The sequence below is a fragment of the Oryzias latipes genome, chromosome 6 (genome assembly GCF_053564925.1).
Source record: "Oryzias latipes strain Hd-rR chromosome 6, Olatipes_Hd-rR_3.1".
In the NCBI taxonomy this organism is placed as follows: Eukaryota; Metazoa; Chordata; class Actinopteri; order Beloniformes; family Adrianichthyidae; genus Oryzias; species Oryzias latipes.
Genome location: NC_136242.1, coordinates 9399433 through 9417949, shown reverse-complemented (window position 1 = coordinate 9417949; position 18517 = coordinate 9399433). Strand labels below are relative to the sequence as shown.

Genomic DNA, 18517 nt, shown 5'->3' with positions numbered 1-18517 from the left:
ACCCATCCGCTGGACTATTCAAACATGTAGTTGTAGAGTTAGATTCTCTAATTCTAATTCTCTCTAAGAGGCCTGGGACATCGCCTGTCCGTCCTGGGGCAGGATCCCTGCTTCATGTGGGCTTCATGTGGGCACCTCTGAGGTGTTTTATTTTTTTTTTCCAGAATCCGTTTGTTTTAGGAGTTTTTTCTACAGAGAAGGAGGGTTTAAGGGCAGGGATAGCCCAGTTTAGTTTAGTCAGTTTAGTTTAGTTAAGCCATTATCTATTAAATTCTAGGAATTTGTGATCTTTATGATTTCATGTTTATTATACGATTAGCGGTATCAAGCCCATTGAGACGACTATTGTTCTAATATTAGGCTATATAAATAAAAATGAACTAAATTGCATGATGATAGAAAAAACCGTAACGTGTTAGCTACAGTTGTAGATGGTTTGTAACTTTTAAAATACATTTAGTGCGTAACTGTGTACTTGCAATTGTGTCTTCACATGTTCCTCTTGAATATCAAAAACTTACAAACACAAAATTCACAACTTTTCTAAACATTTAAACACAACTTTAAATCACACCAGTTTAAAACTAACTACGAATTTGAAATGGCTCCTATCATACAAATGCTGTTGAGAAGGACTTGACTCCGTCAGGGGTGTCGCTACCAAGAGGGAGTGGTGAGTTCTGGAAAACTTAATTTAAATCTTAATTATCAGGGCATATTTGCTTAACAAAGTGGAAGAATGTCAAGTAGATTTTATTGACTATCCTGTTTTTAATAGTTGATAAGAAAACTGACCAAAGATGACCCAGTCTTCTATCACAATCTAAATGCATCATTAAATACATCATCTGTGATTTTGTTTGTGTGTATCAAGCGATTGGTGCATCCTATATAGAGATTTGTAGAGACCATTTCGAATTCATAGTAAGCTGCTGTACGTTTTTCATATTTGAGTGTACATATAAAAAACCCAACTGCAAGTACACAATTAGGCACAAAATGTTTGGCATTATTTACAATTTAATATTACGGAAACACAAAACCAGTGAAATTATTTTACTCTCGTAAAGGTGAACAACACTGGACCGAGTGAGTGTGACGTCACCTGTAAATGGTTTATTTTTGGCTGCAACAAAATGAAGTCAATTCAGTTGCCATAGAGATGCCTCCATGTTGAACCCAGATGATGTCAGTAAGTAGTGATTGCTCCAAATCGGACTGAATCACAATTTCTATAGCAGCCACACTCGCCAATCAGGAGTGAGCTTGTTGGATGTCCTCATTCCTACCATTTGAACGCAGTTTAAATTGAGAACACATACTTTTTTTGATGCATCTGATTGGTGAGTTTATGAAAAAAAAATCATATCTATAGGATTATCAAGAACAGGGATCAGAGGAAGAATGGTTATACACTGAATGACTGAGGAACAGCTGTTTATTTATCTATATTAGTCTATGAGATTTTGGCTTCTTGGAGCAAACTTCCTGTTTGAAACCTCAAAAGGGAGGGGTCACCCAGTCCAGTCCCATACAGTCAATGTTGGGGAATCAAGTGGATTAGGCCTTACAATTGCCTCTACGTCCCTCTCATGTGTTTTCCCAAATTCTTTTTATTCAGATTGTTCAATAGAACATGAAAATATTCCAAATGAGATTTTGCTTCAACAAAGTCATTGTTTAAATTAGAATAAATCAGTTATGGACCTTTAGACCTTGTTAAGAGAGCTACTAAAACTCTATTCACTATTTGGACTAATCACATGCAAGGTTAGGAAGATGTTGATAAAAAGCTTGAAATTTAACTTTGACTTTTGTCCCATTGTCTTTTATATAGCTTTACATTTAGCTTTAGCTTTTCTTATGTAGATAAAAGTGTATATACACACAATGATAAATAAATGGATTTTGTAATATTCTATTGATTACAATTCTTGGCAATTTTAATAAGTCCATGACAATCGCAGAACAGAAGGAGGATTTATTTGAGTTTCCGTGGACAGGAGCCTTGGAAATCCTTCAACAATAACTGATAAATGTTAAATGCAATACCTGAATAAAAGGAATAATTATACAAAAACTCCTTTGAAGGAAATTGCTTTAGAAGTTTCTGTTTTTCATGTCTTTGAAACATTGTATAAAGGCATATACTTCTTTTTAGCACAATTGATGTGAAAGGCAAAAACATCTACAGTACCTTTTCAGGAAAGAAAAAAAAAACAGGCCATAGACAAAAGGCCAGTTTTTCCTTTTTTGTTGAAAAATCCTTGGGGGTTTATAAGTGCATTAGTCCTGCTAATTAAATATTATATGTTTAACGAAAAAATTCTACCATGAAAGCGGCTGGATTGTTTGGCTGAAAGACAGGCGGCTGCAGCCTTGATGAGGGGAACTGTGTGCGACCATGAGGTAAAGAGGCCTATTGTTACAAGTCTTCTCCTCATTTGACCAATCATAATCATTTAAATGATTGCACACTCACATTCACCTTTGTACCTTACACACATACAGACAGTTGACAGAGTTATGTGTTGAATAGTCCTTGTTTAATTTCTGAGTGTGCAAAGTAAAATATTACTTTGTTATTGCTCCTGACACATGGGTCTTCAATGAAAACAGAGAACCAATGTTTCCCCAGAAGACAAGGCAAACCCACAACTGGGTTTAATAGAAAAAGCTGAATGAATACTATATGTGAACAAAAAAGAACAGCTCTAAAACATAGAACACCTCAAAAGTACTTTCTTTGCCACTCCAGACCTCCTCATACACACCACAGCTTCTATCTCTGTAAATTTAATAGACGATCTGGAGATCCAAAGAGACAAAATGCTGCTCTGTCTGACCGCTAAAATTTTTAACACTTGTGCTATCTTAGATGACCCCATCCTTACTTTGACCTGTTCTTCCTACCATGACAAAGGTGGATAAAGGTGGAAAGATTTCATGTAATCCATGGACACCAGTGAAGATCACAAATCATTGAAGAAAAAAGGTTCAGAGCACTGACTAGTGGGTCTAGATGACCCAACTCCCAATGTTAAAGTGCCTAGGATAGCACAAGGGTTAAAAAATTATTCTCTATGTAAACATTGCATCGGTGGTACTCTTCCTTGGCATTAAAACCATACTATTGCTCACAAATGTTCAGTTTTGGCCTCAGTCTAGCTTTCCCCACTCTTTCCCATAACTTCATTGTATGACTCATCAGCTTTATTCATCTGTATTTTCCTCAACTCTGCCTGCCTCCCTTCTTCTTAGAAATAGGCACCAGAACACTTGTCTTCCAGTAATCAGGCATCTTCTCACCTTCCAAGATCTTGTTTAAACACACCAGTCAGAAACTTCACTGCCTTCTAAACTCAATCTCCTCTTCAATGTCGCCCTATACTCCTCTATTTTCTGATATTTTCCATGTTTCCAATGAAAACCCCCACCATCTGTACTTCTGCATTCCTGTCCTGAACGCTAAACTTACCTATCAATTCCTCAACATCTCTGTTTGCCTCCCCTACATGTCTATCAAAATGTCTTCTCATCCATAACCAGTTCAACATTACACCCCCAACTTTGAGCTTAGACCATCACTCTGAAACTCTCTAACCCTTGATCCATTTCCATCTCATCTCTTGAACACACCGGACACCTTTATTATTTTTGTTATGTCAAAGTCCCTGCATTAAAAGTTTCTACTACAAGCCCTTCACTCCTGCATTTGCTTTTCATTCTCTACCAACAAACACACCTTCCTCCTCTCCTTTCTCCCATCAAAACGATTCAATTTCCTGTAGGTTAACATCATTGGTGGCGGTTGTTTTTAACCCTGGCCATGACCAATCAGGCATGGAAGTTCTGATCGTGATTCAAGTGATTGATTGATTTGGTTTTACACTGGATGTCCTTCCTGTCTTACGAGCGGCACACAGACTCACTGTATCATGGCCAAATGTGCTTCCATCATTATATTATTTTTTATAAATTGACCTTAAAAATTGATTTAACTGACAGGTACCCTATTTTCCGCACAATAGGGCGCACCAGATCATAAGGCCCATTGATGTCTATATTTTAACCTATGGCACACCAAACTATAAGGCGCATTAAACGAGAGTCAGTGATACAGTAAGTCTGTCTGTCAATCAGACTTTATTAACTGCGTAATGGTAATTCTAGAAATTTAAATTCAAATAATTTTTTTTCCCTACAGCACTTTGATGGGGTTCTTATTTGCCCTGAAGGAATAAATCAATTGCAAAGCCAGCAAATTTCTAACAATGGGATTTTATTGATTCCAAAACAATAACCCTCAACCAGGAAAATTTTACCCATTTTAAAGGCTTAGCCCCTCCCACAAGCCTATTAACCAAACACTTCATTAAAACAAATTCCTGGAGGATTCTTAAACATAACCAAAGTTACGGGTATTTTACAAAAAAAAAAAAAAGATTGAAATACAGATATAGGCTTGAAATAAAATCAATTAGATAGAAAGGGGAACAAAGCAAAAAAAAAAAAAAATCTGACGTGTGAAGTCACTTCCTGTTTCCTGTGGGTATGTATGCTGATGTGTACAATGCCCTGGTTTGGCTGTTTGTGGAAGAAAACCTAAATGGTGAGTAAGATTCTGTTTAAAAAAAAAGTGTGTACCCTTAGAATAAAACAAAGTATGAAATGTGAAGGATTTGTTTGCCTGGGTGTGAGCATGTGTCTGGTGAAAACTAAACTGCTACTGGGCTGGGAGAAAAGAGACAAAACAAACAATTGAGGCTGGTGTTCAGGCGCTGTCCTGCATCCTGTGATGCTACTTAGTCACAGGCACCTTTCATGTAAAAGAAAAACAGCTCAGGGTGCTGTACATAAAAACAAACTAAAACACAAAAACACCAATCCCCACACATGCAATAAGAGAATAAAATAAGGCCCTCATATGGTGTCATATGGTGTCTTTAAAACCAATACCAGCCAGATACAATTGCAGCAGTCCCACCACTCCTGCCTTGTAACATCCAAATTTGTTTGCAACCCGTAAAAATACAGTTGGAAATTTTGATGGAGCGCCGTGTACCTCTTAAAATTGTTTCGATTTCAGAAAGAACAACCAGAATGATTCCATATATAAGATGCTCCGGATTATAAGGGGCACTGTCCACTTTTGAAAAAAAACAAACAAACAAAAAAAAGGCTTCTAAGTGCGCCTTGCAATGCGGAAAATGAAGTAACTGAGAATTCGGAGCAGGTAGTTCTTCTGCACCGGGCGTTACTCTGTTGACTCCATATCAGGTCCAGCAGTCTGGGTAAAGAAGATATCTATGAAAAGCGCCAAATGACAAACCCTGGATGAGGTTTGTATGAGCTTCCAGATCCTGAAGGACAAAATGAATTACAACAGTTTTGATAGGTAGGATTTCACCAGAACACAAGTACAAGCCCCCATTTGCTGAAAGAATCTTTGTTGACCCTGCAGTGATAAGAAGTGCTGTTGTTGGGTCATCTTTAAAATATGCAACTGTGTTACTATTTAAATTTCTTGAAATGTGCTCATAAGACTAGAATAGCTATTTATTAAATGACCATAACAAAAAAATATGATAATTTTTCTTTATCTTTTATTATAACCCTATTCACTCTGGTCAAAATGCTAAAATCTATGACTATTCCAAATATAACAATTTTAAATGTAATCATCTAGAAACGGTATAGCAGGAGCACTGAAGACGGCATCCAGCTGGTTTTTATTAATGTTCTATATGCTGCTGATTGCCTGGATCAGATCATTTGACAACACAAAGCTTTAAGGGCAGGAACGGTTGGAAAACCAGCTGTTCGTACTGCTCAGAAGCCCGGAGGTCAACACCTGTACTATACACCAACTGTTCATGGTAAAGTGAGGTATGCATTGTGCTTTTACACTAGAATTGTTTTTGGTGTAGTTAACGTGAATGTCGCTTATGGGCATTAAAGACCAGTCATAAACGGTTCTGTGTCATTTATTACCAGGTGGGCTGGACAGAAACGCAGCTACAAAGCACTGTTTACCCGTCAAGCAACATAAAACTAAATGTCACATCACCACATTTGGAATCCATCATTTTAACAGTCATTTTCCAAATCCTCCTTGTTTCTTACATTCTGGCAGCACAAACTAGTTAAAGTTACCCTTATCAAAAACAGGATATCGGAAAAGGGAGCGCTGATAACCACGAGGTGATTTACAGCTTTTGAAATCCTGACGCTTTCACATAAACGCAACTTGTGGTGAAATAATTTACAAAGTTTATGTTTCAAGTTCAAGAATGAACTTGACTGAAAGAACTTCACTCAGAGTTTTTCCTTTACAGTATCCACCCTTGGCAACCGACACTTGATTAAGGACTGTGTGATGATGTTAAGCAACCCAGAGGACTTTGTTAAATTTCTGGCAAAGAGGTGGTTGCCAATACATCATGGGCTTCTACGCAACCAAAACTCTCTAACTATAAGTGTGGTTTTGGTGGAAAACCCTGACACTGATTTGAATGATTAGACATAAACTAATGAGCTGTGGAGCCTCAACCATCCACCCTGCCCTCCTCTCTACAAATGCTCATTACAGGGCGGCATCTCTGCGTCCTGCACTGGAACAAAACCATCAGCCCTCAGCTCCATGTTTTAGTCTTTTAAAACTTAATACATACAACGAGAAATAAGAAATTCCTGTTTACATTTCTCTGTGAATCTTGTTCATTTCTGTCTCATCGGATAGTGGTTTTGTTGATCCAAGGCTCCATTAGCCTTAAAAAATTCAAGATATGATGAAAAACACCTTTGATCGGCGTGAGCCACTTTTAAACACACATTTGATAAAGAAGTTTTCATTTCAACAAACCACGGAACAAAAAGCTGACATGTTTAAATGTAGTCTCATTTGTTAAGCTCAAATCATATAAACGTATTTTCTGCACTAAAGGGGAACTATAACAGATAAGATACATTTGCTTCCTTCCACTCCATTTAAACCATTCATTAATAAAGTGTAACGACCTGGGGGTTAGCCCTGCCTTCAGCCCTTAAGACTCATGGGAAGTGGGGAGTTTTGGTGTGAAAACCTTGAGTGAGAGGGCTGGAAGCAGAAGTGACGTCCATGCTGTTTGGGCTGTTTGTGTGCTCTAATAGATTGGCTTGATGCCGAAAAGGAATCTTTGCCTCTCTTCCTGTTTATTTCTCCTTGAGACCGACTGGGATTGTGCGGTGTATGGGGCACGGACAGCTCTCCAATGAAGCCACTTCACTAGCAGCTTGGATTTCGCTTCCCCGCTAAAGTGACACACTGGCTGGGTCGTTACATATACATAATAGTACTAGGTGTCATATTCTGAATGCATATGAGTTGATGTGTCCATCTATGATTTAGAGTCCGGATCCGGTTCCGGTTCCGGGTTACACAGCAGGATGCGTGGCGTGCCTCTCTGCTTGCACATGTTTTTTATCTTTTGATACTTGATGAAATTTTGCTATGAAAATTCCTGAAACAGTATTGTCTATTTTACTGATATAGTATTATGTTTTATTCATATGAATGGCTTTTATAAGTAACATAATCTGCAAATATTTCAGATGACTGATCTGCATTTGCCATGTTGATTTCTAAAATAGTTATTTTTGACGTAATACTTAAGTAATTCATCTTTGTCATGTGCTTTATCGATATCTTATGATTTTTAATTCTGTCTGATAAAAACCGGGAACCGGATATTGATAAATCATGTGATAAAATGGTTACAGTATAACAGGGTGGGATTATATAAGTTCGCTTCCTTCCACTCCCTTTCAAGCAATATTTATTAATATGTCTAATTATCCTAAGTTTGATTAGTTGGGGAGCCGGTTTAGCTCGTGCTGGTTTGCGGCGCCTTCCATCCGTGAAACCTGGGTTCGACTCCGGGCTGCTCCCTGTTCCCTTCTCTACCTCTGAGCCGGTCCCATATGGAGTTATTTCAGTCTCAATAATCAGAAATGCACACAACCGGTTTTACAAATGCACACGCTCCGATTCACAAATGTCATTTTATGCAAACGTGAAAAATAAATTCGGAAATACACACCCTGTGTTTCACAAACACACACATTGTGTTTCACAAATGCACACTAAATGTTTTACAAATGCACAATAAGTGTTTCTCACAAATGTGCACACTGTTTTTCACAAAAACATTTTAGAAATTCACAATAAATGTATCAGAAATGCACAGTAAGTGCTTCACAAACGTGATTTTTAGTTACACATGTGATGTGAACTCACAGATCATTCGAATTGCAGACTGTGCATTCAAAATCCCGTTCTCGTTTGTGAATCTCCCCGTGTGTGTGAGAGATTTTTCTACGGTGAATATTGAGACTCATCTGACGGAGCAGGCTGACTAATGTCACCATTGGCTAGTGAATCTGTCAATCAAACTCATCGGCAAAGCAGGCGGGTTCGCTTTTAGCCAATCGAATGGCCCCTTACACTCCTCACTTTCAAAGTGACGAGGGAGGGAGCTGTTCAGCACAGCAGTCGGGAGGACGCGGGCGGCAAACATGGCGGAGAGTTCTTCCGAACGGGATCAGTCTCAGCCCGTAAGTAATGCATTTATTTGATCATTCCCTCGTTGTACGTCCTGTAATGTTATTGAATACTAAGTTGAAGCGTTCCCCTTAGCCAAGTGACGTGTGTGAATGCTTTATGAACACTTCAGCCGAGTCGTTTGCAGAGTAACCCCACCGCAAATTAGCTTAGCTTTGCTTTGCTTAGCCTGTGCGGTCAAATTTTTTTTAATGGTTTTAAAGCGGGGGAGGACTTATGATGGTTTTGTCAAGTAACTACAACCAACCAGGGGCCTCGAAACTAGCCGGCTTTCGACTCAAGTTGTGTCTGCCTGTGTGAGTGAACTTCAAGCCGGTGTCGGTTCAAGCTAGCGTCTGTAGCCAATGATCTGTAGGTTCTTAACATGATTCAGATAGACCTAAGGGGAAAAGCATGCCGGATTTACAGCAGCAAAGAAAGTTTAATTAAAAGTATTGATTTGGAGACGGCGATTTGTTTAAACACTGATGCTATGCTATGCTAACTAGCTAGTTGTTCCGTGTGCTGCCTTTATGTAAACGCGATCCGGGTTAAAGTTAGACACAGCATTTTCACAACCCAGACTTTAAGATGGGGTGGATATGTGCAACAAAGTTATTTCATATGACATTCATGAAAACGGCATTTTTTAAGTATAACAGACGTGACTCCACTGTTGAATGAAAGAAGCCTCATTAAGTTTCTAACGTTAGAACCCGTATTTTGCTGAAAAGCCCTGTGAGATTGTGTCAGATCAGAGTGACAGCCACTAAAATCCCCGTATCTTTACTTCCAATGACGTAATGACAAGAATCCCAAACATTATGTTTTTAGGCTGTTTTGTAGTCGATAAGTAGTCACAGAAAGGGTGGATGGGAGAAATATGCTGTCAACAGTGATTTGAGTAGAAGTTACTGTAAATATTCCACACAGGCTTCCTGTGATCAGTGTCTTGTCTCTGATTTTTTTTAAAGCTGTTCTTTACTACAAGCTCAAATTATCATAGCAAGAGTGTTTAAAAAAATTCCCCTTTCAAATATTTGAAAATTATGTAATTTAATCTCAGACAGCTAAATTATCTAATCCATATTTGTCGTGTTTTTATTTATTCTCTAGGAATTACTGAAGCGTGACAGCGTGACAATCTTTTGTTCCTCAGGCAATACAACTCTATGGCAGGGCATCTTACAAGTAATTTCTTTTAATTTTACCCACTGATTTTCCAATTATTTACCTTTTTTTATCAATCTTTTTATTTTGTGATATTTCTATTTGTAATGCATGTGTGTTTGTGTTTTTTAAGATGGCCATTTTTAAAAAATTTCCTCAGGGATTATTAAATACCCTTCTATTCTATTCTATTTCATATTTTATCATCCTATTGTATCACTGTTTTACCTGTCAATTGGGAATTTAGCATTTTTGCCCCTGTAAATATCTGTCAGTTGAAAGTATTTGTACTTGTATTCCATAGATCTTGTACCTGAAGATAGCAGACAACAACTGTGCAGACACCCACTTGGCCTTCTTCAGTGACGCTGTGAACGTTTATGGCTTTCCTCTGAGGTATTCATGTTATTCATAAAGAAATATTTTATTCACATATCAGGCAGGATAAGTACTTGGTTATTTGTACAAAAATAAAATAACTTTTTTTAGACTCCTCTCTGAAAACAAAGGCAACTCTAAAACTCTTTCCCCTCATGAATAACATTTTACCCCCCCCCCCCCACAGTCTCTCTTGCCTCAGTTTTTCCCCCAGTGATACATGTAACCCACTCCTGCAATTTATTTAACCTAGAAATTCTACTTATTGGCAACGTACATAAGAACATTACATTTTAAATTGATGTGTACCATATTGGCGATGCATTTGTAATTATGTGTTTGAGACATGATTTTCATGTTATTGTCAGGGTGAGAGGAGATCACGGAGGAGAAAATGTGGGCATAGCCGAGTTAATGCTCACAGTACGTACAACTGACACAAACGGCTTCATTACAGGAAAAGTGTACACACAATCAACGGTGAGTTGAACCTAGTTTTAGAAGCTTTAATATATACACAGGGCTCCAGACTGCGACCATTTGGTCGCATTTTGCGACCAAAATTTGAGAGTGTGCGACTGAATTTTACACCCAGTCGCACATGTGCTACCAGTAAATTTGCCTCCCCCACCCTCCGTGTTTTTTATACATTAAACATGAAAGGAGCACATCAATGATCGATGAAATGAGAGATGAAATCATCAATGAGACGCGAGCGCACACGCACGCAGGCAGACACACACACACTCGCGCGCGAATACTCATGAGACTGGAGCACACGAGAGCACACACTCTCGTGTCATTGAGTGATGCCTGAGACGGCCAATGCGTGTGAGAAGAATAGGGAAAGTCACTGTAAGTGGCTAAAATATGTGGAGGGGCGGGGCCTAGAGATAATCGAGTGCGCGTAAACATCTGTGGGAAGGAAACGGAGACAAATATCATCACAACCTGATATGTGCGTCTGAGCTATGAGCAAGCGAACTATTGATTCGTTCTTCCGACCTGCAGCTAGTGTACCAGTGACAGAGTGTACAGCAGGGGTCTCAAACTCGCATGAAATCGAAGCTGCAGTGATACTGAAAGAGACCAGGAATTAGGAGTTGTCCTTAACATTCAATTTAGTTTTAATATGCCTCTCCCCCTAAGTATGAGCTGTGATATTACATCTTTTATAATTATTTTAATGTTTTGTAATGGATGTAGCCTTTTTTAATCAGTTGGTATTTTAAATTATTTTAATTGATCAGTGAACTACAAAGGTGATCTGTGCAGTGTTGCGTCCATCTGGGTGATCTCAAACACGCTTATTGTGCATCTTGGCTGAACCTATTTGGTGTCACCAACATGAATTTCCATCCTCTAATATTTACACACATTTAAGTATTGTTTGAAACTGTGAAATGACCGAAAGGTTACTACGGTAATCACTTGTTACTAAAAACTTTTTTTTATTCTAAATGTATGTTATTTTTTTTTACTATTTTTACTTATTTGTACTGTCATGACAGCGATGCTTTTGTCAGTTTACCTCGTTGTTGCATCTTCAAAAGTGCAGAATAAAATGTGACACTGCATTTGAAACAGCACATTGTAATTTCTGCATCTATTATTAAAGTATTTATTCGTAATACAGTGGAAATTAGTAGATTTGGTTAGAATGTTGATTTACGGTATGCGCCCCTAAATTTTCTGGTTGTGCCCCTAACATTTTCAGTTAGGGGCCACAGTGCTCCTAGTGAAAAAAGTTAGTCTGGAGCCCTGATACATAAAAGTGAATGATGTATTAAAAATAAATCTGACAATATAATATTTCTTTTTGCTTTTTTCCAAATACAGGATTGAGCCCCTCTGGTGTGATGTCTTCGTGAGTGTTACTGGTTTATATTACAACATCCTGCACTCTCCTGAGGACCAAGACTTGCTCAATATCAGTAACATCACGTATTCTGCTACCATTACATTTTCCTACCACGCATTCAGGCCAGTTTGGATGTCTTTAGTGACGCGTGGGACAGCCATCCAATCAGGACGGAGCAAAGCATGACACCAAATCAGCTGTGGCAGTTGGGCTTGACCCAGAACCCTGTTTCTGATCCCCGGGTAAATGCTTTATGTAATCTCACTGTACTGGACAACTGATTTGTGTGCAGTTTGACTAAAGTGGAAAGTATCAAGAAGAGTATCATGAAATCATAATGACTACAGTGAATTTTCATCGAAAATGAATGAAAAGGATTATTGTTGTGTGGTGCAAACAATTTCCCTAAATTGTTTGTTTGTAGGAAGAATAGCACATCTGCAAGTTCAAAATGCATCACAATGCATGGCATTATGAGCCATCAGATGTACCAAAGTCACTACTTTGTTAAGGTTCACTTATTTGCAAATTATAAACAGTTATGGAGATATGAGGTCTGCCTGCAAGCAACAATATAAGTTGTTATTAGTCGGTCACTGTTCCTACATAATCTAAAACACACAAAAAACAGTGCTATTCATAAACAGTTTTTTTTTTTTTTTTTGTCAGGGTATGCTGGTTCCAGAGATTGAATGGGAGGAGAGTGGATCCATGACTGAACCTCATCCTGGGATCAATGTCCTGGTATGGGACAGTCCTCTTTTGGGTCCACAAATGTTGGAACTGCAAGACGACATCAACACATTGTGGAATTCAGACCGTCTGGGAGTGGACCTACATCTTTACTGTCCCTGTTTAGAACTTAATTTAGGCGACATAATTACATACAGAAGAAGAGAGACTGAGGGGAGGAAGACAGAGTTCAGATCAATACTGCTGTATTGTTCAAGGGACTTCATTGTATGTAAGGATGTTGTGAAAATTAGTTCCAGTTTAAATAAAATTCAAATCAGTAGAGATCCCACATTTGCTTAAATTTTGATGTTTGAATCTGTCCATGTTTTCACTGAATTTTACTCTGCAATAAAGGGTGAATGTTTGCACTTTGTTGTTCTATGACCATCTTTTGTTGTGTAGTATTTAACCAGCTATAAAACCCAGAGAGATGAAGATCTTTTTTGCAAGGGTGACCTGGCCAAGAGGTGTATATGTATATGGTTACAATATAAAATCAATGACATTTGAGTTATTTAAAAAAGTAAAATTAAGGTCCAGCAAAGTGACTTTGGGCTGAGCAGGGGGGGTGTATTGGGTATCTGTGATTGACAGTGAGATGAACTTGAGGTAACGTAGTCCCACTGCGTGGTACGGAGCAAAGTGATGCCAGTTTCTCCACAGAACCTACTGTGGAAGTTAAAGATTTTTCTCCTCCACCTTCAGATGATCAAGACCGAAGGGAACCGTGTCTGAGTGTTGAAATGACGCTAGCATGAAAGCTAAGAGAATAACGTACAAACGATCCCGAGTGAAACGTTCATTGTAAATCTCATGACCAGAGTTCGATGGATTCTATGTCAACTGCATTCAACCACTGTTGCCTTGCTTCCAGGTCCACTGAAAAGTTGCGCAAGCCAGTAAATTTTGACAACCGAAGGCAATAAACCGACAAGCCATGCTAAAGCTAACACGCTAACGACCGACTGGTACAGAATCAAACATGGGCGGAGCTTTTGCCACCTGCAGAAAGTGTAGAGAAAGTGTAAGGGGCCATTCGATTGGCTAAAAGCGAACCCGCCTGCTTTCCCGATGAGTTTGATTGACAGATTCACTAGCCAATGGTGACATTAGTCAGCCTGCTCCGTCAGATGAGTCTCAATATTCACCGTAGAAAAATCTCTCACACACACGGGGAGATTCACAAACGAGAACGGGATTTTGAATGCACACTCTGCAATTCGAATGATCTGTGAGTTCACATCACATGTGTACCTAAAAATCACGTTTGTGAAGCACTTACTGTGCATTTCTGATACATTTATTGTGAATTTCTAAAATGTTTTTGTGAAAAACAGTGTGCACATTTGTGAGAAACACTTATTGTGCATTTGTAAAACATTTAGTGTGCATTTGTGAAACACAATGTGTGTGTTTGTGAAACACAGGGTGTGTATTTCCGAATTTATTTTTCACGTTTGCATAAAATGACATTTGTGAATCGGAGCGTGTGTATTTGTAAAACCGGTTGTGTGCATTTCTGATTATTGAGACTGAAATAACTCCATAGTCCCAAGCCCGGTTGCTTTGAGAGGGTTGCGTCAGGAAGGGCATCCAGCGTAAAACACTGCCAAGTTTACCATGCAACTTGTTCGCTGTGGCGACCCCTGATGGGAAAAGCCGAAAGAGGAAGAAAGAGATCCTAAATTTGATTAGTTACTGTATGAATGTATAACTGATGATTATATTGCTGTTGTGTATTATTTTTAATTGCTTGAAATAAACCATTTCAAATCAAAAAATTCAAAAAAATAAAGAGTACAAATTGAATTATTTATAAGTGTGGCCTATGTGGATGTAAGTGTATTAATATGTATTTTCCAATCAATGTCTGGACTAATTATCTTATAAATTAAATATTCCTGATAATAAAACCCGACCTTGTTTGCAACTCGTAAAAAAAACTAGACTGATATTTTGACAGAGGTGTGCCACTCAAAATGACTTTGACATCAGTAAACATACCCAGAGGGAATCCTTATACGAGGCACACCGTTGTTTTCAGAGATCTCTAACATCATCACTCTTTCTCTCAGAGGGTGTTTGGGTAATTGAGTTGTAGACGTGTCTTTATCTTCTCACTTTAGGACTGCAATGGTTGTCGTCTTAAAACAAATTACAGTGAAAAACAAAGAAAACAAAAAAATGATCTCAAAAACCAGAAATGTGAGCCAAAAAGTTGACCACACCCACCATGTGAGCGTCCAGCAGGTCACCTACAGACTTTGCTGTTTTTTGCCCGATATTTTCGTCGACTGACTCAGAAACAAACAAAGAGTTCATATTAGTCAGTAATTACTACTTTTTTCCATTTGCTCTGTATACAGTAAGTATGAAGAACAAAACAGACTGGTGATATTTCAGAATTTCAGAATCCACAGCTTTTACACATATCATATTGTGGCGAGGACATAAACGCAACAACGTGGATCATGTCTATGACACGCACACATTGTGGATATTAAACTTCTAGATGCGGCTCATCTTATAGTTATCATTTGCAGATGAGGTCATTTCGTTTGTAGTTCTTAAAATTATTAAAACAAAAATCACACACAAAAAAATTTCAATCACGATCACACTTTTTTTATTTAATTCAATACACTTCCTTACAAGTCAACTGTGTTTATTCTCTAAGAAATTATTCTTTTTATAGAAAATCAAAGTAAAATGGAAAGTTAGAGTGATGTCATTTTCAATGCAGCTTTTTCTGGAAAAAGCCTGTATCGGAAGCCAAAACATTTTAGTAAAGCAAAACACGTCAAATAAAAATATGTGCATTAAAAATGTTTATTTATTCACTTTATATTTAAGGAATTGATTTTTAATTTATAATGAGCAAAAAGCATTTATAAATGAGAACTGTCATTTCAGACACCCTAAAGTCTGGCAGCATCAAAATCAGATATAAGGTTGTGCAAATTACAAATGACTGTTTGGGGACACCGGCTCTTCAAATTTAATAATGAGCAATCATTTCTAAAAGGTCTTACATAAAAACTGCTGAACAACAAATGAAAACAATTCAAGAAATTATAACAATAACAGAAAAGCAACAATACTTGAGAGAAAGATAATGGATTACAGGAGCTATTAATTATTAGGAAGTGATTGTAACATATTTCTGTATAGAAATTTGGATAATAATTAAAATAATTAATTAAAATCTATGCACACTGTAACTCAAAAATTCTTAATTATGCTCTTATAGAGCATTTCTAAAAATAAAGTTATAATTGTGCCTGGAAACCTGCCCAAAGGCCCACATCTTATACCTGCAAAACAGCTTTAATGCTGTTTTTCAGGAAAGGCAAAACAAATATTGAAATATTATCTATATTTTTTACAGAAAATATGTTGAATTGAAAAACTTGTTTTCAATCAAAACTGCGGTGCATATTCAATAAGGCCGCAAATAACCCTGTTCTGGGTTTTATGATTACGCTCTGCTTTTGTGGCTTCATGCAACTTGGCTGAATATGGGAACAATTAATGCTTTCCTGGCAGGAGAGAGAGTCTCAATTTGCCAAACAGGCTTATCAGCACACTGACTGCGGTTAAAACAAAAATTCTAAAAATCACAGTGACAGCAAAACATATTAACTCTCCCTATATCCTGAAATAACAAACAATAAGGAATACTTTTATAGACTTGCTCCATGCATGCACTTTGAATTATCCAACAGCTCGCGTTTCGAAACAAGGAAGAAATCGTCACACTGAAGCCAACTTCATTGCCTTTCATGTTGAGGGGAGAGGGTTAGCTGCCTCATAGTTAACCCGAGAAAATCTTCCTTTTTCTCAAAATAGTAGTTCAGTCGCATCAGGGCGTATCTGAAAAAGAAAAATAAGAGAAAATCAGAACGATTACCAGCTATTTGTATATATTTATACATTTTATATATCAAATCAAATCATCAGCATAAAATAGCGCTTCTCATGCATTTGTGCAGCTCAAAGCGCTTTAACATTAAAAACAAAAAAAACCACAATATTACAGTAAAAACCCAACCCACCCTTCCCACTCCCCTCTGTTAAAACATATGACCCATGACCCCCCACGTACAATGAATAATGACTATGTAAATGTAAAAATAAATAAATAAACAATAAATAAAGAAATAAACAAACAAGTAAGGTTTGGCTCTGCTGTGAGGAAACAGTATTTGTGGCCCGCCCAGCAATATTTACTATGTCACAACTACAATCTTTTTTCAATGGCATATTTTCATCTGCTCCTGATTTACAACAATTTGATCTAAGAAATACTTAGAATGCCATTTTAATCCAAATTTTCTCTGTATATGTCCACCGTCATCAGAAAAATTCCACAAAAACATTTTAGGAGCACCAAAAATCCTGAAGTGGGTCGGTAAAAACATCTATCCATTCATTTTCTAAACCTGTTTTATCTCTCACTGGGTTACGGGGATGCTGAACCCTGGCCACTGTTGGGTGGGGTACACCCTGGACAGCTCGCCAGCCTGTTGCAGTGATCTTTAACCCTTGTGCTATCTAAGATGACCCCACCCTTACATTGAGGTGTTCTTCCTACCATGACAAAGGTGGATAAAGGTGGAAAGATTTCATGTAATCCATGGACACCAGTGAAGATCACAAATCATTGAAGAAAAAAGGTTCAGCGCACTGTCTAGTGGGTCTGGATGACCCAACTCCCAACGTTAAAATGCCTAGGATAGCATAAGGGTCACAACATAATTTGCTTTCAGACTTCTTATAAAGCCAAGAAATAGTTCTTACACATTCTCTACAAAAGACCCTCATGAGGATCTCAGTGTGCAAACAGTTCAGAATGTAATGTGACATGAAAAATAATTTCCTTTTTTTTTAGTTAGTGTTTCGCAGACGTTCAAAGAAACCATGCTGCTAATAGCTGAAGGTGGGCCCAGAGTGTGTTGCAGAAAGCATATATGACAAAATTACATTGAGTCTGTTCAATGCAGTGATGGGCCTAAAAGCATGCGCCCATTTCAGAACTTGACTGTGAGAGAAGTCTTTTTGTGTTTCTTCAAACCATATTATGGAACATCTGAATAAATTGGATTTCTGACGACGCCGTTGTCCTTGGCTATTATACTATACCCTTTAAAGCTAAACGACATTTCAAAAGTAAAGAGAATAGATGAAGAGAGGACTTTAATCAGTGCTTTCACACAAACTCAATGCCAAATCAATTTTGTCACTCTCACTGCTCTGAGAAACAAAATGATCTTTCAAACACAAGCCTATTAGTTACTATGTTCATCATTATGTTCTCCACCTGCCTTAGTGTAAAAACCGAGCTCTGATCATTGTATCAGAGTCTGACCTGTGTTGAGAGCTTTCCTTGAAGTCGTTTCCTTCTTGTACTTTTTGCTGAAAGTATAAAACACGCACCATGAGGTCGCTGGTGAAGGAGTGCATCTGAGGAAAGTGTGTTAAAATCAAATAGTTCATAAAGCTACTGACACACTGAGCATTTTACGCCTGTTCCAGGCTAAACTTGGGTTCTTGAACGCGCACATGGCCAATAGTGTTCACACCGTTGACTGTATAATATATCTGTATAATATATCTGTAAAACTATATGACTGAATAACTGGAAGAATCGCGTGTGACGTCAACCAGAGAAAATGCCTCTTTCCGTCTTCCAGTCGCCATTTTTCCGCGATATGTCCGTCGCCATGTTTGAACCAGACGTGCTCAGTAAGCCGTGATTGGTCCATCTAAATTCCTATGGTAACCACTCTCTT

At 38.0% G+C, this 18517-nt stretch overlaps 2 protein-coding genes across 9 annotated transcripts in view; one reads left to right on the top strand and one right to left on the bottom strand.

The window, feature by feature from the left end:
* The first annotated feature begins 7018 nt into the window (after nt 1-7018).
* LOC144992416 (uncharacterized) lies at nt 7019-13093 on the top strand. 7 transcript variants are annotated; one of them, XM_078948394.1, is made up of 7 exons: nt 7025-8595; nt 9698-9772; nt 10056-10147; nt 10498-10609; nt 11969-11996; nt 12113-12232; nt 12660-13093. In XM_078948394.1, exons 1-5 carry the CDS (start codon nt 8557-8559, stop codon nt 11972-11974), a joined length of 324 nt encoding a protein of 107 aa, XP_078804520.1. In that variant the 5' UTR covers nt 7025-8556; the 3' UTR covers nt 11975-11996; nt 12113-12232; nt 12660-13093. The 7 variants fall into 7 exon arrangements, with proteins under 7 accessions (XP_078804521.1, XP_078804519.1, XP_078804520.1 ...); XM_078948395.1 differs by having other exon boundaries at nt 7019-8595; nt 10071-10147; nt 11969-12232; XM_078948393.1 differs by having other exon boundaries at nt 7024-8595; nt 11969-12232.
* Nucleotides 13094-15328: 2235 nt separating this feature from the next.
* Nucleotides 15329-18517, bottom strand: part of LOC101175315 (ethanolamine kinase 1) — a 41715-nt gene continuing 38526 nt past the window's right edge. For both annotated transcript variants that reach the window (XM_023955589.2, XM_078948389.1), the window contains one exon: nt 15329-16598. In XM_023955589.2, the coding sequence (XP_023811357.1) occupies nt 16496-16598 (103 nt within the window). In that variant the 3' untranslated portion in view covers nt 15329-16495. The remainder of the gene's footprint in view (nt 16599-18517) is intronic.